Source organism: Acanthopagrus latus, chromosome 1 (genome assembly GCF_904848185.1).
Source record: "Acanthopagrus latus isolate v.2019 chromosome 1, fAcaLat1.1, whole genome shotgun sequence".
NCBI lineage: Eukaryota > Metazoa > Chordata > Actinopteri > Spariformes > Sparidae > Acanthopagrus > Acanthopagrus latus.
The window spans coordinates 15904978-15927470 of record NC_051039.1 but is presented as its reverse complement, the minus strand read 5'-3'; the positions used below and the strand labels follow the sequence as shown (position 1 = coordinate 15927470).

General features: G+C 41.1%; 1 protein-coding gene across 3 annotated transcripts in view; it reads right to left on the bottom strand.

Annotated features, from left to right (window-relative positions):
• Nucleotides 1-3248: 3248 nt before the first annotated feature.
• LOC119029534 overlaps nucleotides 3249-22493 on the bottom strand; it is a 55409-nt gene continuing 36164 nt past the window's right edge. Inside the window, exons 1-6 of one of the 3 annotated variants that reach the window (XM_037116388.1) lie at nucleotides 19509-19621; nucleotides 19067-19216; nucleotides 5272-5658; nucleotides 4427-4579; nucleotides 4267-4328; nucleotides 3249-4185 (exon numbers count right to left, since the gene is read on the bottom strand). In XM_037116388.1, coding sequence (XP_036972283.1) covers nucleotides 4063-4185; nucleotides 4267-4328; nucleotides 4427-4579; nucleotides 5272-5658; nucleotides 19067-19216; nucleotides 19509-19542 — 909 coding nt within the window. In that variant the 5' untranslated portion in view covers nucleotides 19543-19621 and the 3' untranslated portion in view covers nucleotides 3249-4062. Of the gene's footprint in view, nucleotides 4186-4266; nucleotides 4329-4426; nucleotides 4580-5271; nucleotides 5659-19066; nucleotides 19217-19508; nucleotides 19622-22493 lie in introns of those variants that run through there. The other 2 variants (XM_037116398.1, XR_005078018.1) reach the window with 2 other exon arrangements.

The following is a 22493-nucleotide window of genomic DNA, read 5'->3' as shown; positions in this document are numbered from 1 at the left end:
CAAATCACACTCACATAAAGTGAAACCGAGGCACATTTTATTGATCTCACAAGGTCAGGATGTGGTCAGTGATTTGACGTAGACTCAGAAATAAGCTGTACATCTAAATGTAGCTGAGGTGGCTGCAGAGCTACACAAGCTACATTTTTAAAAATGTCCAACCAAATTAAGAATGTTCAAAATATATTTCTAAAATCAAACCCAATTCCACCAACACCTTCAGCCGCCTGTAGCTTTACTCTGTTTGCATGTTAAGCTCCCCAAGTGCATGAGGGGCTGTTTGTCACTGTGGGTTTCCTGTAAGCCTTACCGATCATATCTATAACTGTATTGGACTTCTGGCCACAGATTGTGATCTCGCAGCTAACTTCAGATAAAAACCGGAAATTGCCTATAAAACAGTTTTCATGTCTTGTTACAGAGACACAATCATCATTACCATTATGAGATGTTACAGATCGATTTTAATCAAGAATCCGAACCTGACACTTTTTTGCAGTCAGCAACATCAAACAGTTTCTGTATAGAGAGGTTAATGTGTACGCACATCTTGGCTGTGAAGACTGAAAGAATGAAGGACGGAATTCAGCTGTTGTGAACATTTTTTCATAAATGGAAGAATTGATACACTGTGAATTAATGAATTCGATGGCAGAAAAATCCAAAACAGCTGTAATAGAAATTAAATGAGCAGACATTATAGAGAAAAGAATTGCAACTCTCTTTACCAAGAAAGTAAAAGACCTCAGCTCCTCATTTACTCCTATGCCCATCCAGGCAGCACCTCCCCCAACCCTCACCTCTGATGGCCTTACCTGCTTCGGCCCTCTCTCCTCTGGAGATGTTTACACACTGGTTGTGTCTAACCATGCCACCACCTGTTCCCTTGACCTGATTCCCTCCTCCCTTCACCAAGACATCTCACACAACATCTTGCCATTCCTCACCACCCTGATCAACTCCTCTTTCACTTCAGGCCTTATTCCAGCTCCTTTCAATACATCTATCGTAAAGCCATGCCTAAAGAAATCCACCCTAGACTCAGCTGACATCTGAAACTACTGACCTGTGTCTCTTCTTTCATTTCTCTCTAAAACCCTGGTGCCGTCTACTACCAACTGTCCTCCGTTCTTTCACAAAACAACCTCCTTGACCCTAATCAGTCAGGTTTCAGGACTGCTCACTCCACCGAGACAGCCCTCTTCACAGAGACTATGTCCCTCTGTGCCGCCGGAGCCTCGTCCCACTCGTTAGTTCTCATTCTCCTCCACCTATCTTCTGCGTTTGACACAGTCAACCACTAAATCCTCCTCTCCACTCTGGCTGAACTTAGCATCACTAACTCCACTCTAACTTGATTCACATCATACCCGACAAATCGCACCATTCAGGTCATGTGGAATGGGTCCTTGTCCAACCCCTACTTTGTGGAAACTGGTGTCCCATAAGGCTGAGAAGTAGGATCACTTCTGTTTTCACTATGCACTAGATCACTCGGCTCTTTAATCACATCACATGGCTTGTCTTACTACTGTTATGCAGACGACACCCAACTGTTCCTTTTCTTCCCCCCATTTCTCCCAACACCTGAGTTGCAGGGCGCATCTCGAAATGTCTGGCAGACATCTCCGCTTGGATAACTGTGCATCACCTCAAACTCAACCTTAGAAAATTGAACTCCTCTTCATCCTTGGGGGAAGACTGCCCTCACATGGACCTGTCAGTCATCCTCGAGGACGTAACAGTATTGCCTTCATCGACTGCGAGGAACCTGGCCGTAATCATCGACATCAGACTGTCCTGCACCCACAACATCACTGCTGTGGTCCGACCCTGCAGATTTGCCCTCTACAACATCTGCAGGATCCGGTCTTTTCTCACAAAAGATACAACGCAACTACTGGTCCATGCGCTGGTCATCTCCCGCCTCGACTAGTGCAACTCTTGACCAATGTTTGGACAGCAGAGTCACCCTCCATCTTCCATAAAGGACACAAGACTCACTTGTTCAGACACCTCAACTCCGCATAGTATGACTCCCTCCCACCAGAAAGAGAATACTGAAAACACTGAGCCAAAGCTTTATATGTCTTGCTGACAGAGTAAATATTACTATTTTCTTGATTATATTACTAGTTTGTTTAGTTGGTAACAAATCATTTCCTGACAGCACTTAAGCTAAGAATAAAAGTCTTTGTCATCCTTTAACTTGCAGACTTGTGCACTCACTGCTCATAAATTTCTGAGTAATACCAATGTAAATCAAGTAAACATAATTGAATTTATTACACAATTTATGATTGTAAATTGTTTGGTTACACATGCTCCAAGTATAAGTACTCAAGTCACAAGTGTTCATCTTCTTTGTTTTCTGGCAGCACAACACACAAGATCTAACATGACAATGATTTTGTGCTGATTATAAACAGAAGGTATGATGTGGTATATGTAGTATGATTTGTTATTATTCTCTCCAAAAATATTTAGACTGACACATTATTGTTTTTTTAGACAGAAGGATGCTAAGAAAAAGATCACCTTACTAACGCTGGTATCTGTGTGTACAAGCACACTCACGCTCAGTATGTGTACACACAGTACATATTCTATGCTGTGGCCACAGATACAACTAAGAGTCAGAATTACGTACATCCAAATGTAGCTGAGGCCGCTGCAGACATGCTAAATTCTGACAGAGAACTATGACACCTTCTGACACTTTCACAAGTGACTCTGAACAATGAAACTGCGCACTGACCTACAGCTTCAGTCTGTTTGAATGTCAAGCTCTGTGATGGTGGGGCTGTTCGTCAATGTGGGTTTCCTGTGAGCTGCTAAGAAAGGTGCCGCATGATGTGGCTGAGGTGGGATTTATTGTTCACACTGTATTGTCATGTAACTTCTTGGAAACAGAAGTTTGGCATTTAATAAATGAGCTAAGGACGAACATTAAACTGTAACCATCTTGGATTCTGTATGCTATGATTACTTTGAGTTTCATTGTCTGCTGCAGCTCCAACATAACAAATACAAAGTTGTATCAAACTCCACTCATGGAGGGGACGGGGCTGATGGCTAACTCATGATAAGAACAGGAAATTGCCTGAAAGCAATGATCTAACATGTTATCATGTCTTGTTACCAACAAGCAACCATCGCAGCGGTTATGAAATATTACAGATCAATTTCAATCAAGAAAGGTGAAGCTGAAGCTGAATTGTAATCACCAACAATATACTGGTTGTCTATTTGGAGGTTTTTTTTTATTCTTTTGTTGTTGTTTTTTTTACAGAACATCCATTTTAATCTTTGATTCAGTTGGTTTAAGGAAATGAGTTGCATGTGATGCAAATTTTCTGGGAAAGCTGAATGAGTGATAGTGATTTCCACTGTGGCACATGATACAACACAGATAGAACAATCCAACCAATTAAAGGGGCTTTATGTAATAATTTGTTGTAATTTACATGATTAAACACTTTTTTAATTGCCACATGTGAACGGATTGTAATATGATGTGAAAAATGAAACCTTCTCTGTCTGTCTCTGCTTATACAAGCCTGTAGACGATTTGTTTAAGTTGTTTATTACTGCTGGACTGTGGAATTCTTTGTGAAGGACTCGGGTTGGAATTTCCTCGACAGCCCAAAGGATGTGACCGTATGCATATTTTCGAGTGCCTCGTCTCTGTGCCAACAGTAGCCAATGTTATTTTAGAAATGGAGTTGCTGAGTAGACTAATCTAACGACCAGCTTTAACAACAACACAGAAGTTCTGCTGGACCCCTTAAAAGAGTAGAAAATGCAATTCCAACATTGTAAGTACTGTGCGTCGGAGAAGTAATGAATAACATCCTGATACAGCTCTTTCTTACAACAATTATATTTATCCTCTGAGGAGAGCTGACACTAAATGGTAAAGTCTAACCTTTAAAAGTAACACCAATGTTTTTTACCTTGAAAATGTATTTTATGCGTAAAAACGTTCCTTCTTGTCTAGTCATGCCGCTTAAAATGCAGACAGAATGTTTTATAAGTCTTTTTTGTTTTGTGTTAGGCCCTCTATATCCTGGAAGTTTTGATGGCAGAATAGGTGCTGAAGTCAGAATTCTGACTTCTCTTCTTCTTCTTTGGTCTCTGTGATGGCTGACGGATTTCCAGTGCAGCGTAACACACATCTTCAACCTAAGATTTGATAAATGTTTACAATCCTGATCACGTCATTGTTTAATGCCATGGTGCATTATGTTCTACAGTTACACCTACCTGATTTGGTTCTGTTTGACGTCTACTTTTAGGTTTTTGCTCATCAACTTGAGGGCCTTTAGCTGCAAAAATAAAAACAGCCTCATGGTCAATGAAGTATGTGGATTCATTATTCAGAAAATGGCTGATATTAATACTTCAAGTTTAAAAGCTGAATTACCTTTCTTTCTACAGAGATGATAAGCCACAAGAGCAGAGATGAGAGAGGAGAGAACAGCAGAAACTGGACACAGAGAAAACAGCAGTGTCCAGCACTCACCACAGTCTTGTGTACTCGGGCGGGGAGGCTGACAGTGATCAGTGTCACTCGAGTCTGGAAGAAACACAAAGTTGTGTCAATGAGCTTCAGTAATTTCTGATCTAACTAACAATGTTCCTTTTTCATTTTGTTCACCATGGTTTTATATGTATGTAGACATAAGAGTGATAGTTGTTCCATGACCTCTGACACTAACAACCCCACATATTAACAAGAATAAACACACTCTTAATTAAAATCTAGTCCAAAGGAGTTCTTATCTCCTGCCGAGGCCGAAGCACAGTGTACTGTTGACCCTGCCTTGTTGATAGGACTATTCTCAACTTTGGTCCCACCAGTATCTCCTCTGAAGTGATATCTATTCTCATGTGAAAGTATCTGTCTTATCAGATTTTCAGCTCAGTCCAGCAATAAATGTGATATGCAACCTTTAACCCTGTTTGAGCCTGTCCTCTCAGATTACAAATACAAAATTATTCCAAAACTCACTGTGAATAAAAATACATGAACGGTGCATGTTTAAGAAAGGCTCACAGCAATTCAGACACATGAAGTTCCAGATATGACAAAAATGTACAATATGATAATACACCGTGTTCATGTACAACATCTTCACATGCAATGAATGGTCAGTGAGCTTTGTTGTGGTTCAGCTTTTTCATCATCAATAAAAGTGCACAATATCTGGGTTTTTTACTGTATGAATTAGGTTAAGGTACAAAGATAATTCAGACCACAATACTTACTGAGTTTGATCCTTGTTGTGACGTTGCCATATCTGTAATCAGATTTGGAACCAATGTAAGCTGTTTCCTCCACTTTTGTCTGTTCAGTTCCACAGTAGTAGATCCCTTCATCTGATTGAGTAACATTCATGATCAGCAGGTCAAAGGAATTAGAGGCAGTGTTGTCCACAAACTTAAAACGAGGGAAACTCTTCTGGTCATAGATCCTTGGACCTCTAGTTTCAAGGACAAACGGAGGCTGATTCTCATGAGAGCAGTTCCTGTACCACACTATGTAAACTCCAGTTGATTTTTTGCAGTCACAGTACAGAGTGATGTTGTCTCCTGGTCGGACCGACACCTCCAACACTGATCCAGTGACCTGATCTTGGCTATAAGAAACAACTCCTGGAACACAAACACAATTGTAAACCAGTTAGAACTTTGCTCAGTGTTACAGGGTCTCACATTACAGCAGGTGCAACACAACACCACTGTAGGAATAAATGACTGTCAAAATAGAAGAAGAATTGTGATTGAATTACAAATATTGTATCAAAATATTTACCTAAGAGAATGACCAGAAACAAATACAGCCCTTCCATATGTGATGACAATGATGAATGAGAGATAAAAGAAAGGGAAGCAAACCTTTCTCGCTGATATCACCACTTGTGCAAACGTTTCCATTAAAGGAAATAAAGGCGGTGATTGGCCTGTCAAGTGGAACATTTCTTCTGTGGTTGTTTTTTATTGGTGTAAAGCTATGTGACATTGTGCTCGTTGATGTTTCCTTTTGTTGTCACATATAATTAGAGGAGGTGTTATCATTTACATGGTAGCGTTCTGAAAGAGAGCTACGTAGAGTAATGCCTTTGAAGGACCTAGAGTACATTTGGTCTTGGTAATGCCGTCCACTCTTCAACATTCACGTCGTTATACTTTAAATTGTAAATGTATTGTTACTATTAGCCTGTTGCCATTTTCAAACATGTAACAGGCCGCTCTTCAGTAGCAGCTGTTGTTAAGACAAAAGAATGTGACCCTCCTTCCAAGAAAAATTACATATCGGCTGTTTCAGAAAAATGTCCCAAGACACCAAATGTTGGTATTCTGGAGATCTGATTTTGTGTTCAACCCAAGAGTTAACCTATTGTAACGATAGTGACCTTATTCATCGGAGAGGGTGGAGCTGGCATGTTTTTCTTATTGTCTTTGCTCATGGTAAGATGATTTTCAGTCTTGTTTCTATTTCTACCTATTTGCTGTGGATCTACCTGCCCAGTATTAAAAAGTCTCAAGAAACCAATACCCCATTATGACAGGGGACATCCCAGGGTTATGAAAAACAGGGTTAGAATGAGTTTTTGTTGCTATCAGATTCACATGCGGATAAAGAAATAACAAATAGTTTTTTTCACTTTCCCACTTTCTTGTCTCGATTGAATATCAAAAGATTGAATGATACGTCGATCAAGTAGGGTTATTTCTTTATGAGCTTATACGCAATTTGAGTTCATATCTAAACCAGAAATCTACCCCTGCTGGCCATTGGAAAGAATGCAGATTTAAGGCAATTCCGCTGAGAATGCTTCACAGTTACCCCCAGATTCCACCTGGCCCATCTTCGCCGTGGCAGGTCTAGGCAATGCTCGTGTTTCCACCAGCTGCGCATGAGTCAGAAGTGCCAGGCGGCTCTTCGCTGTGCTCATCGAAGAATCCGCACCGAGTGTATTTTGACAGATGTGGACTGCAGCCGTGCCACCAAATAAATTTAGCCAAAGAGAAAGTCAGACAGCGGAATGACATAGTGCATCCAGTATAAGCTAGCTAAAACAAAACACCCACGCTGACTTAGGATCAACATCACAACAAAGTCAGAAATCTTAACAATAAACACGCTTATACAGATAAATAACAAAACAATTTAAATACTTAAGGGTGCCCACCCTTGGTAGACGCACACAAATCAATGAAAAAAATCAACACAATCTTAGCAGGTCATCAAAATCGACATGACACGCTGGTTCTGAAACGCTCCCAGTTAGATATGAGGCCATGGGGAGGAAGGAATAAAACAGCATCGGACATGCCAGGTAAGAGAGACGTGTACTTTGGAATCAAGGGGTTAAAAAAAATCACCCACCCACATGCACCCACTGATGAGTTCAAACAATACTTACCACAGTTCAGTGTTTTATTGTCTTCTGTGGTAAGAAGTTAGACAGTTAGATATAGCACATGACATTGTTTCCAGGTCAGCCTGCTGCCACAATTTGACAGACACACTAGACCTCAGACAGCTCATCTACAGCGGTACAGTGGTACTCAAATACATGGTCCATGTATTGAGGTCGGTCAGGCCACACACACACATACGCACACACATAGATAGATAGATAGATATATTGAGGACCACTGATCTACATAGATCATGAGCAAACATTGTACTCCCCAATGAACTCAGCAAATACATTCAACAAGAATCTTCAAACGGTTTAAATGATTATAATGTATTATTCCCATCTTTGGAAGGGCTAAATCAGATCTTCATCTGAGATCCACAATGACAACCTGTGATTATATAGAGGTTGTTAACCTCCATTCAGAGGTTTTGTTGAGTTTGTGTGGAAATGTTTCAGGTTAAAGGATCAAAGTTTGCGACTAGGTAGATTTGAGGTATAATCTTGTACATAGTTTTTGTGTTTGTGTCAATCAACCATACTGAATACTGGCCACTTATTGTGTTTCAAAATTGATGGTAGGAGCCTGTATTTTGAAGTCATGATAGAGCCCTAACAAAATCAACTCATTTTCAAAACACAGGAAAGTCATAGTTAGATAACTGCACAACAACTAAAACTTAAAAAAAAAAAAAAAAAAAGTCAATGTTTATCCTTAAATCCGTATCCTCTTTACCATATATCCCATGTGTGAGCATGACAACAAAGAGCATATTAAAAAGGCAACCCTGCCTTGTGATTTGTTTGACATTTGACTACCAGTGTGGTACAAGATTGACACACTTTCCTGGATTGGAAAAAACTTCCAGAAATGACATTACAATAAACCAATAAAGGTGCAGCATGTGCAATACGTGTTATAGTGTGATTATGCAGTTCTACCAGATCGCCCCTTTCACTTTACAGCAATTGTTTTTTGATTGACTAAATTCTCAGTCCAGAGCCTCACTGTTGTATCTTTCAGTCTGCTCTGAGCTAGTGATCTACATCAGTGGCTGTGATTCAAATACATCTGCTGACCAAACATTGAGGCCTCACAAAACTGGGACACACAGATGACACTGTTGGCCACACTCCAAACACAAATGCCTTTAATGAGGCTCTGTGTTAACATAATAGACAACTGGGTATATGGATTCACAAAGTCAATGTCTTGCAGTTGGACATGAAAACACACCAGAATCATTTCACCAACATCCTTTATGGATCTGAAAACCAAGGCTGCCAAGGCCAAAGCAATTGACTTGGCAGCTTAGTTACTAGATTGGCAGTTCAGTTTTGGTTACACCTGGTCCCCCTGCAATAATGGATGGTGAAAAACATAATAAATGGACCAGATCAAATCCTGATTATGTCCCATTTCCTCTTTAAAACACATTGCCCTCAACTGCCTGCTGGGAACCTGAAACCAAATTATTTGGTTTAGTTTATCTTTCAAATGAAAATAGTCATCAAGCCAGTTGTGTAATGTCTGCCTTTGGACACACTCCACTATGATCACACTGCTGGTGTTCTGCTCACAGCCTTATGTAAAACTAAAACAATATGTGAATATCTGAATGGGAGCTGAAAGTGTGACTGTTCCTTGACTAACAGTAAGATTTTAGTATCATGCAGAGTTTGTTTCCAAAAAAATGAGTCTTGAACTGCAGTCCAAGGGGGGTGGTAAACAGAAATGGTGTGTGACAGAGTGGCGCCTGAAGACTTATTAGACGCTGATTAAAATGAACTAAACTGGGCTGAAAAATTAACACAACTAAAATGCAAGACAGGCTGGAAAGGAAGCTTTTCAAGACTGCTTATTTCTCAGTGTCAGTGGGTGTCTTGGGTCTGGCTGTGTGTTTCTGCAAGTTCATGTGCATTTACTTTCACAATACTGTTGCTATGTGTGCTGGCACAGATGTTATCCAGAGGATTTTCAGCTTTACTGTTCATAGCTCAAGCCCCTCTGCAGCATTGAGGGAGGGGCCGGGGCCAGCAGAAACCACAACTGTTTCCATCCACTTGTCAAACGTCAACTGCTTGATCACCCACAGCAGCTCTGTGTTAGTGTGTGCAAGTGCACATGCATGAGTGTGTCTGTGTTTTTGCATTTGATGCTGCAACTACAACAACAGAGGAAACAGTGCACTCTGGACTACAGAGCCATGTAAACGTACATTGTGTTAGAGACATGTCGATCATTACCAACAGAATGGCTGTCTTTTCATAGTAGGTTAATAATGATGGTTTTGCCGTTGTGCATTCTATTTATTTATTTTATTTGACCTTCATTTAACCAGGATGGTCTGCAGTCATTTTTTGAGAGTCTCTGTTTAAATGCTGGTTCATTAAATAATTGTGCTGCCATTTTGTCAGAAGCAATAAATTAGGAAAGCAAAAGAATGATCATTAGAAGCACACCATTTCCTTATTAAGCTATTCATTAAAGTACGGAAAACAAAGCACCTGTCCATTTCTGTCATTAGAACAAGTCTATGTAGTGATGTTTCAAAGCATTTGAGGTCACTGGTGCCTGTGGTTTCATTGTTTTGCAGATCACTCAAAGAAAAAATGGAGCCACCCACATGAGGGCTCTTTAACAGTACCAATCTCCATAAGAAGCCTCGCCAGACAAGAGCAGGGAGTCCTGAGATGACAGGTTTTAGTTGCTAGTGTAGTGACATTCAAGTTGAGATGTTAGGGAAGGTGCTAAGGGACACTCTTACGAATGCAGAAGTAACGGAGGTGGACTTGTCTGTGTATATTTAAAGTAGAAATAGACACATTTCCCCCTTTGGTGATTTTCCAAGTGGTTTTATTGTTGCTGCGGCTGATGCAAAGACAACTGGATCCCTTTCTGTTTTCTTCAGAGTAGCAGCTGTCAATAAGACAGGACAAAACGTGAGTTTACTCACTCGTTTAGTCTAAAATATAGACATGACAGCGAATGATGCCAGGCTGCCAGCCTGTCTCGATTGCCAGCCAGCCTTCATTTTCCCAGGAGATTTCATGATAAACAAAACTGCAACGTGAAAGCAATGATCATATAGAACTAATCCAAATGTCGATGGTGTCATTATTAAATAGCCTTCAGTTTAGTTCACTCCATAATCATATGTAAAAGCAAAAAAGGTTCTGTGCATGCTCTTTGTTTTTGAACTGCTTGTGTTTTACACGTGTGCCTTCATGTGCAGAGCATTAGACAATATGCAGGTAAGACTAGAGTATTTGTCTTTGTGAAAGTAGGATTTCTGGAAAAAAGCTGTGTTTCTATTTTTGCTCACCGACTCACTGTTATCTGAATGTGTGTCTGTGTTTGTGTGTGTGCGCACATGTGTGTGTGTTTGTGTGTGTGTAATCTCTGCATTTGTCTGTACGCAGTTCCTGTGTGTAGAATACCTGAACGGATGTTTATATCCCCAATGACATACACAAGGTCAGCAGTATCCTGCACTAAAGCAGCTGCTAATGTATCTTCAACTGCCAGCTCTCAAGCTTGTGTTTCCTAACATTGTCACTAGATGGCGATGTGGGTGTTTGTTGAGGCCATTGGAGAGAAACGGCCTGTTTAGTGCCTCTGTTATGGACTCATTGTGTTCATCTCCATTAAGCACTGTCCTGTGTTATTTGTAGCCCTATAGCCATTAGTGTATATTAATTGCATTTGAATGGTGAAAATTTGTTTTGTGCAGCTAATACTAGTATTTTGAGGAGGTATAAAAAGACTTTGTTCTTTGCTGTTTTTACTGCATTACAGCAATATATATATATATCTTTTTTTTTTTTTTTAAATCAGGCTTAATTACAGCCTTTACTTTGTATTTTTCACTCTGTGATTACACACTTATGCCTCTATTGTTTTGTGAATGCACTGAAAATTCACAGTTTTAGCACTCGCAGTAAAATTATATACACATCAAACACACATATCTAAATGCAAATATTCACCCCTGCAGTTAATCGCAGTCTTGAAACCAGCATCCCATAATCTGTGATGAAGAGACATAAGCAATTACTGACAATATGGCGACCTTGAAACACAGAGAAAGAATATATCTTGGGTTATAATGACACGTTAGTGAACATTATAACGTGTTTGCAGGAATGAAACATCCCTGCAATTTCTGAAGTTTTTCACATTTTTGCGGATTCTTTTTGAAGTGCTGACTCGAGGGGCTCTGAAGAGTGACAAAAGAAGTAGAACACCTTACAATACAAGATAATCAACATCACAACCTTCAGCCTTAGAAACAACTATAGGTGCGAAGAGGCCTTTTTCACAGCAGACATTGTGGCTAGTCACAGCAAGAAAAGCACAGGAGAAACAAATTCTGCTCACAATGGCTAAATTCCGTCAAGTGTTCCAGTAAGTCATGCCAGCACCCCAGCATGCAGAATACCGGGACCCTGAAACAAGCTCACCTCAATGGGATGCAGCTGTTTTTTAGAAGTGTTATTAATTGCACCTGTGCTTTTTCTGCAATGACAAGCCAAAGCGTTTCCAAAAAGGTCTATTATGACAGGAGCAAATGATGAAGGCCACATTATTATAGAGCAACAGTGTCTGCATGGGGGGTCAAGGCAGGATGATCGAGAGGGGTCTAATTGCAGTCGTCCCTCATGATGTCCTTTGGTCTGTGAGCCAGTGGGGTTTGAGCATCACTAGGGTTCCACTGCATGAAGTAGGGTGCATATGAACCCAAATCATCTTTTCCTAAAACTAACTAATCTGTTGCCTAAATTGTAGTGTTTTGTTGGCTGATAAACCAAAAAGGGACAGTAAACTAACAATTATGGAAAATAATAAGTAAACAGTGTGACAGCCCGCTCCAAACGAGGAACTTCAAAATCAAGGAAAGGTCATTCTTCATCGAATCTCGCTTTGACAACTGGATTGAAGTCTATGGCAGACATGGAAAAACACACTAAAACCCAACATATGTGTGTTGTATAACTTCTGATGAAGAATTTTTTATTTTTTTTCCCCTCAAATTATTGATGATGAGCTAACAATATTGTGACCAAATGGGGCAGGTCTGACCAAACAGCGCTGATGAGACTGCAATTACACCATGATCAGGAGCCTTTCCCAAACAAAATTGAGGGACAAACTACTTGTTACTTCATAAATCAGTTGTAAACCTACTCTCTGAGGTGTGTTCTTTCTTTTTTCTGATAGCATTTCTTCATCAGAGGTCATACGGTGTAGATATGTTGGGTTTTCTCCATGCATCCCCCACAGACTCATAGACTTTAATACATCTGTCGGCACAGTCTGGTATCAAAGCAACATTCAATGACATAGTGAACCTTCTTTCTTTTTTTTAGGGGTTCCTTGGGCCAATATTGGAAAATATGTACAGGATCGTTCAGCCTGTGGGCAAAAATGTTTGTGAGAAACTGAAACCTTTGAACTGTAACAATTTGGCCATACACGGGGTGCTTCTTCCTAATTAAAGTCAGTCAGAAGTGGACAGATTTTATTGTAGAGTTGTTATTGTAGATCCCCGGAGATACTGTATCTGTACACTTTCATGTCTTCTCCCATCACTGATAACTAATTAATGAAAACCCATATGTCCGCCAGGTAGAGATCTTTGATGAAGTCAAGCAACTTTTAACATCAATAAAAGGGGAGATTAACTGAGGCAGCTTGGTTAGCTAATGCCCCCACTGGATCACAGTGTGCAACCACAAGTTTATTAGAAGACTAATCATAATCATGAGCCCAGTCTAGCCTATCTTTTGATGTAACTGCCCCATGCGCCCCTCCAATCTCAACTTCAAACCTTCTGCTATTTCAATCAATGACAACTTTAGATATTGAAGCTTACAATGCTTCTCACGTGTATTCAGCACACATGTATGATAGGCCAATGATAAAATTCCTTGCTTCTACATTTTACAATAAGTGATTTACTCACTATGCATGTGATGTTCTTGGTTATAATGTTCAAATCACTAGAACTGTCTCATGTCCCAAGGAGGATTTTCTCTTCAACTGTGTCCGGTTGTTGGTTGGTATATCAGCAAGATTACACAAAATGAGAATGGGCCTCAGCCCAGAATAGACCCCATTAACCATTGGTGCAGATACAGATAAATGGACGGCTCTGCGAATGTTTTCTCGCTTTTTGTTTTTATGTCTATGAGTGAAAACAATTTGATGCAGATCAAAACAATAATCTGGATCTAGCAGATTTAATGTGTTTCCTTTGAAGGTAGTCTTTTTTCAGCTGCTATCAATGACAAATAGGCATAGAAACCTGTAAGTGACACCAATTGTACATTGGTGTCACTTACAGGTTTCCTAGATAGCAGTTTTAACATACCTTGCAAGTTTTACAAAGTAAATCCAAATGGATACGATGAATTTTGATGCAGATCCAGGTCTGTGGGAAGAGAAAACTGGACTAGAGTCAGCAAATGAAGGCAAATCAAGGGGGACTGTTGAGCCAAGTCGGAGATATGTGCTGCCTTGAGTGCCATTCCAGGTTTACATTATTATTGTTTTGAAAAGAGTGATTTCTGGATTTCTGATCAAATGAAAAGTATGAGTTGTTTTGCACTCACATTTTTTTTTTCTTTTTAAAGAGGAGTATTCAGAATATTCTCATCTGTAGTCTTGCAAAGAAAACTCTTCATGAATCTTTCAGCAAACACGCAGCTGTGCAACATCAGTCACATTTGTGTTTTCATCTACAACAATTCTGAAGCAAATTTCTCTGGACAAAACTGCAGCCAACTGGTCATTTATGTCTTCTATGTGTCTTTTCTTTGCCTTACAATTTCATTTTCCTTGTCAAGGCTTGCATACAATATGTCCATTGTGGATAAAAAAAAGCAGATTTTTACTATCTGTGCCTCAGATATGGTTCTTTGTCCTTGCAAGATCCATGCAATCTCAATAGATGCCTCTGTTAAACGCTTTGAGGTGGAGGTTGTTCTGCAGATGAAATCTGCTGCACACAAAGCAAGGCAGAATGCTACTTGATTTCAATGCACCCGAGGTTACTCCCAAGTGGATAAGTATCAGTGAATTTGGTGTGCATGGTTTAGCGAGGCATTCCAAGCTACTACGCTTGAAACCATGCCAATTTCTTTTTGTATATTACACACAAAGGGCTGAATCAATGACAAGGAGGAAATCATCGACCCATCAACTTTTTTTGTGTTCATCTTGTATGGTTCATACACTTTAATTTCCTAAGTTTTACTGACATTACTTTGTGCTACCCTCTTATTATTATTTAGTTTGCAGTTTTTCAAATAGGAATCAATCGCTTTTTGTGTAGCTGCTTAAGTGTCTGTGGTTCAGTTGAGATGGGTCATCATTGTTTGCCAGTAATAAAAAGCCTTAACAAGCTGCCTCAAACAATGGTTTCTGTTTTAGCGTCAATTAGGGACTAGGTTGCAGCAGGAGGCAGCATCATGTGTGACCTGAGTGGCCTCAAGCAGAGTATTTCTAATTGTCCCATGTTTGCAGGTTAAAGTTCCACCTAATGGATGAAAAAGGAGCAGCTCTAAAATATTTGGTTTCAGTATGTGCAGAAGCTTCACTATTCCAGCTAATTAAATGTAGCGAGCTGCATTTCTAAAAAGCTGAAAAGATAACACACTAATAGTCTGTTGCAAGATTGAAAAAAAAAAGAATAGGTGTTCATGGTTGTTAACGATTTTGGAATCTGTAGTAGGGTTACCATTGTATGTTGTTGAGGTTAAGCAGAGTTAATTGGCTGTAATAACTCACCTACATATGGTATAAAGTCTTGAAGTGTGAATGTGTAATTTGGAGTAAATAACAGAATTAATTTGTCAAGCGCAGTAAAGTTAATGTTTGAGTGGAGTCTGTACGTAGTAACAGAGAACAACCTGTAGATGTGCCAAGTGTAAGAGCCACACTCTGTCAACTGTGATTCACACACCTACTGTAATGTATTTCAGACTGTTATCTGTATAAAATGTTTCCCACACAGAAGGAAGTTTTTTGATAAGACATTGTGAGAGGTTAGTGAGCAAGAGCTTCTTTGTGCTGATAGTTAGAGCTGAGAGTTTAGAGAGAGTGATAATTATGTCTCAGGTAGGTACTCTATATACAGAGGCAATGTTTTGAAATGGGTGAACCGCTAAATTTATATATTACACCAATTTGAAATGAGGTGGTGATGGGTGGATGGTAGACGTGCAAAGAGCAGGACTCCGTCTTGACTCCCAACTTGGGTGAAGGCTGAAAGCCAAGACGCCATGGCTGGCTATACAGTTACCGATCAGACAAAGACTATGACCTTTCCCTAACCTTTACTCAAGTGCGGTGAGTGCACAAAGACACCTATAACAAACAGATGCTGTCGTCATTGGACTGGATTTTTTCATTTTTTTCCTCATGATGTTACTTGAAACCTTGAAAACCATTTAGCTATTTCAGATGTGTTGTAAAAGATAAAGGTCACAGGGTGGAGGACTTGCAGAAATTACTAAAGGAATTGCACTGTATACAAGCTGTAGAATACATCAAAACAACAACAACCAACAGGAATAAACATATAACTTCAAGAACAAAATGCATACGAGTGCAAAGCACTCCAGAAAGAAAGGATAAAGAAAAGGGCCAAAAGCCACTCCTCTCTCCACGACATCCCATCAAGGTCAATTTGTGGAGCTTTCACTTTTCGCCTCGAGTGCGCCGCATGCCTCATCTCGTGAATACACATTTTAATGACAGGGAATCAGTTCGTCAGTGAGACACATTCAGTCGTTGTGGCCAACCCCCTCGGAGGTCCGGAGAGGGGGACAGAACAGCTCTGCAGCAGCTACGTCACCACGGAGCCACAAACACATGAGACAAATTGCCCAAAATCATTCTCTGAGTGACTCCCACTTAGCTCCTTTCACACTGAGCCAATTTTGAACAAACACACATGCACACTGATACAATCACACACACAAAGAGCCATAGACCCATGGCGTTATAATGAACGCAAACATCCGCCCACACACACACACACACACACACGCACACGCACACAAACACACACACTGTATAAATGCCGCCCAGTCACTCATACACATAACTCTCACGGCATGCCAAAACTGGGGTCACAGCCACTCGTGGCGAATGAGTGCCAAACAGACTTGAGCAGATGAAGAGATGAGGGGAGCCCAAACACACACACACACACACACACACACACACACACACACACACACACACACACACACACACACACACACACTCTCTCTCTATCAGTGCTTCCCTTTGTGTGTGCCCCCTCATGTCTATTTGTCTCAGTGCTTCAGCCTAAACTGATGCTGTTTTTCACCCATTAGCCTTATTAATCTTTTTAATCAGCGGAGTGTTCACACTCGTTAGCATCAGGGTTAGCCGCATGGTGACCCAGTGGGGATTAACATTCAGAGGGTTGGCCATGATGTCAGCCACAGCCTCAGAAGCTAAACACGTCCCATTAGCAGCCAATAGGTGACTTGTTCTCAATTACTGACCAATACAAGATAATCACACTTGGTGACATTTCAGAAAGAAGCTCGGCATGGGAGCGTGCACACACACAGATGCTCAAGCGCTTGCACGTGCGCACACACAAAACACCCACACATGCAGACAAAGTGAAGAAGTGGAGCAGGTTAAATGAAGCGAGGGAGACAAGGAGGGATGAGTTAAATGAAGGAGAGAAGAGGAGCTTTCCCCTCCACCTCATTCTAATCTGTTGTGATTGTATCCATAGTCAGGTCTGTCCATGGCCAGATGGTCCCCAACACACACACACACACAAACTCACACACACACACACACACACACACACACACAGACACACACACACAAACAAACACGTGCACGAGGATGCCCAGAAGCCTAAATAAATTTATACAGGAAAGCAATCAGAAATACAGTAAATTTGCTAAACTGCTCAACGCACTATATTACTTTTCCACTAACAGCAAATTGATGCAAATAGAAAAGAAAGAAAATATTAGAAAAGGCTAAAAGATATTCAATTAGAAAAGAAAAAATGAAAGATGAAAGAGAAGGGGGGAAAAACACAGAGAAAAGGCAGTATAGAGACAGAGTAGAGGGAAAATAAAGGACAAAATAAGACTTCTGCTTTTTTATCTCCTCTTGTGTTGTTGCAGCGTGTGACTGCTTCGACCCGCTGGCAAAAGGGTTTGTGTTCAATCACACTTTCCTCTGAGACGGAAATTAGAGTGCTCTCTTCGGAGCCTCACGGCGCACACATTCACACACACACACACACACATGCGCAGAGCCTCGGACTTGCACACATACACGCTCATTCCTGCCCTTAGCACATGGACTCACATGCATCCACACACACACTGCACTTGTCTTTGAATAAGCAGAAAATGCCTGGCTGCCTGGCTGGCTCGCTGGCTGACTGGCTGGCTGGATGCTCAGGGGCAAGTCTGACATGAATCCCGTCTGATGCCTGTTTTTGCACTCCGATAATTCAATTAGGAGGGAGGATGGCCCGTGCACTGCTGCACACACCGGTCAGAAGTTGTGCCAAAACCCCGGGCCATGGGGTAATAGTTGGAGAAGGGATACATTACATGATGTTACCTGCATGCGCTGACAAGAAGAGACAAGGCGTGACCTGTAGGGCATCTCAGCGCGCTCAATGGCAATGTGACCAGAGCGACTCCACAGGAGGGCTGCTGAGATCCACTAACCCGTGGACTAACACACTCATACACACAGAACACATTCTATATGCAAAAAATATGGGCGCGATGGTTGAAAAACTATTTGCGTATATGCCTTATTTACAATGCATTTACATGACTACTGCCTGTGTCTGTGCCTCATGAGACAAATGATTGGAACATTTTTGGAAAAACCTGAATACATGAGCAGAGAAAGATGTCAAATTTTAGATGTGAACCACCTGCAGTCACCAGATTTCCACCTAGTTAATCAACTGTGGAAGATTCTTAAGTGGCAGCGCTCTTCATAACAATTAAAAATCAAATGAGGCCATATCTTTTGGAAGAACGGTCCTAGGAGCTAAAACTGTTTTGGGAGCTCACAGCGGTCCAACAAATGTTCAGATTGTATGTTGTTAGTTTTAACGGTGTTTCCTTTCATTTGAGACCCACCTGTGTCTATATGAGGCAAAGCAAGTCTATTTATAAAGCACTTGTCAAAAACAAGGAGAATCAAAGTGATGTACTTCACACATACAATGTCAAACCAAAGTGAAGACCATTAGTTAAACCACCTCTACTTGAAACGAGTCGTTCAGATGATTTGTTTTGTTGTTGTTGCAATTCTGCCTTTATCGATAGAGAAAGAAGGGAAAGACTGAAAGGAAAAATGTTCCTTGCGTACCAAACACCCCCTCCCAACATCACCCGCTAACCCCACTACATTTCACTTTCTATTCAAAAGGTACGATATGTGATTTCTGCTATTTTTGTGTTTCGTAAGAAGGAGCTGCTGCTCAGATACGGCAAGAGGTTCCGGGGCTCAGCCAGACCTGAGGAAAAAAAGGTCACATCCGATTCTGCCCTGATCCTGAGCCGTTTGCTGATGGAAGGTGAGACCTGCCACTGACCTGCCACAGAAGTGTAAAATAGGGTACGAGGTGATGACACACATGATAATGAAAGCTCTTGCGATGCAGACTGCAATATCATCGGGGGGGGGGACGACATCAACACATCCTGACTGACGTTGGAGCCGAGCGTCAGGAAGCCACAGACTCCTGATCAAACACAAAACACAGCAAGCACTGAAATACTGACAGCTGGTCACGAGCCAGCTTACTTGTAACAGCACCATAAAATAGGAGACGCAATTTGAACTGAAACATTAAGACCCATTATAGGTTGTATCTTAGGAACGGCAACTGATTTGCAGCCTGCGTAGATGTTTCGTGTCTGGGTAATGTCATCAAATTCAAACACGTCTTTACAAGCAGTTTCCTAATGTAATTAAAATCCAATATATGCGAGACTCATCGACAGGTTACAGTGAGTAACAAGTGCTGATAATACCTGTTCCTGTGTAAATGAAGAGACAGATTAACATGATGAGTGACGACAACTTCCTGAGGTTTGATCTCCTTCTTGCACACGCTGGCGAGCACTGGCACACAGCTGACGTGGCACTGCAGCGTGACACTGTCTGCAGCACCAAAAGGTTAAAGAGATTTGACACAAATGGTTCAACAACAAACCATAAGCGATTAGACTACAAAGTCCTTGTATTCCAACAAATGGCTCTTTGTACAGGTCAGATAGCAGTACTGTTTTGACTATAGTGCCTTCAATTCCTCTTAATTGACTAATGCACTCCCTTTTACATTCTGTCAAATAAAACACTTTTTGTTCGAAATACAATTGACAGTAAAAAAACAAAACAAAAGGCTGTCAAGTATTGAATCTCACTTTGATTATAAATCTTAACTTATAACGTACCCAAGATTATTAGTGATATAGCGATTAAATAAATCAAAGCAGGGATTAAAATCACTCTTGAACTGTCATTGTAAGCGCTTGAATATTAATGCACTTACAATACAATTTAATGATATCAGTAATTGTGATTATGAGCAGTTTAATTAGTGTTGAGTAGAATGAATATTGGAGCATTAAAAAGAACAACGACAAAACTAGAAACATCGTCAGTGGTGTGTTCTGATTCAAATAGACAAATCCTCAGTTTGATATGTTGTCCCTGGTCTATGCACCCAGAGCAAGTGTTTCCTGTAATTTATGTGCAAACTGAATTCTGTGTAGGTTACATCCACATTTTGCACACATTCACAAAGACTGTCTCATTTTAAACCCACTCTGTGAGGAACTGACACTCTTAAAGAGTTTTCATATCGTGAATTTGGAGGCGCTGCTCACCTCGGATGTCCTGGTTGGCTGAGGGTAACCAATTTTAGGCGTTTTTAAACAAGTCATTGTTGACTGCTGACGGAGCTGGATGAGAAATGTACATTATTTCATGAGGACATTACAGAGAGGAGAGGGGGAAAGAAGAGAGAAAATCATAGACACAAACACTCTCCATGTGCGCTGTCACTGGCTAACCCTAGCTCACGGCTAATGTAGCAAAGCAATCTGGCTGCAACAAAACACAAACGATCGTGCGGTCACACTCCTCCACGTTGCCATGTGGTATATCTCCTTAAAGCTAGGCTGTGAGATGCCCATTGTTTTAAACATAAATTCTTACCAAAAATACAAATATCTTAGTCATTTGCATTATATTTACATGCCTCAAGTAGAAAAATTAGCAGGACAAATTTGTAATAAATTGCAATGACGTACATGAGCGCTGTATATTGCTCACACACACGGAGGGAATGCTCACAGCACGAGACACAAGCAGATCACATATGGTCATCTCGATTCAAGGAGAGAAACACAGAATAGTCACTCACCCATAAAACTCTTGCCCACTCACCCACCAAGACACACACACACACACTCAGGCAACGCGTTGCAGTTCTTGCCCTCCTTCTGCTCCACTGCTCCACTAATGTCATTCTTGACATGACACCGATGTTTCGCTCCTCCTCATATATGTTGAGGACCAGTGAACATTGTGTCCTCCTAACTAGGGCAAGCAGAGGGCTACTGGAGATGTTTATGTTCCGATGATTTCACGTATGTGTGCGAGTGTGCTCATGCGTTGTTCTCGGTAGCTTTAAAAGGGAGCACTATTGTTGGGAGGGGAGATTGCGCCTCTGAAAGCAAAATTCACTCAGGAAGCATTTGTTCCGGGAGGAGATGAGTAAGGAGATGAGTTGTTTTCTTTTCCTACGTAGACACACACACTTTCAAACACACACCAGTACACACAGACACGGCGCACGCACGGACTACAAGCTCAAGCACACCCATACACACACACCCCTCCTGAGGCAGCAGGTCGGGGGGGTGGGGGGGGTGAGATGATGGGGAGCTTGCAGGTAGCGGATGATATTAAGGGTGTCTTATTTTTAGGGGGGGAGAAGGGAAGAGAGCTTAGATCGTACCCTTTTCACAGATGAAAACTACACAAGAGCCATGAAAAATAGATGAATGGAAAGCCTTGCTTCCTGAATCATGGAGAGATCGAGGTAGAGAAAGACAACAGAGGGGTAATGACTGCAGATAGAGGTTATTTATCCTTCCTCTGAGTGGTTCCTATGTGACCCCCCTCAGGGCACTTTGCCTTCGAGCGCAACTGAAGCCACATATACACACACACACGCACATAATGGTTCACAAGTTCAACAGGACCCCTTTAACATGTGAAGTGATCACATATGGTGCTCTTTACAAGGTCAGGCACGCACAGTGTAAACCTGTAGCCTTTATCTTAGCAGGTTATTCCCACTGTGATCGCAGGAAAGTCAAGCTGAGAACTTAGCAGGACATACAGATCGTGCAAAGCCATTGAAAGACACACCAGTGATGAAAGTGGAGGGGGGGCTAATGATCTAAATGCCAAACAGACAGAAACTAATTCAAAGCCTTAACAACTCCCAATAGTATCATTTTTTTCATAGTTGTATCAACTGCTTTCAACTCAGCGAGAAGAAGAAGCGTGTTCCTCAAATCTAAAATCTTCCTGCAGGCTGTTCCTCGCTGTGAGGGCAGACATCAAGATAGATTTATAGCCCGTATTTGTTGACAAAGCTTTTGGGACAGTGAGCAGAAGGGAATCTGGGGAACTCCCGCTGTAGCCACCTCTACACTCTTCTGTAATCTAAATACATAAATAAGGGGAGTACAGACAGAATGAATTCATGAATAAATATAAGACACCGCAGTCACTGCACATTCACATGGACAAGAAATGTGCGTGTTCTGCTCAGTTGTTTTTTTTTGGCGGCGCGGGGGGGGGGTGCTTTTGTTCCTAGCAATTCTCAGAACACTATGATAAATAGTGTCTAATATGCAGAGACACTGTGCAAGTGTGCAGACCCAACAGGACCACATAATCACCGCGCTCACCAGCCTTTCCCATAAACACAATAACAT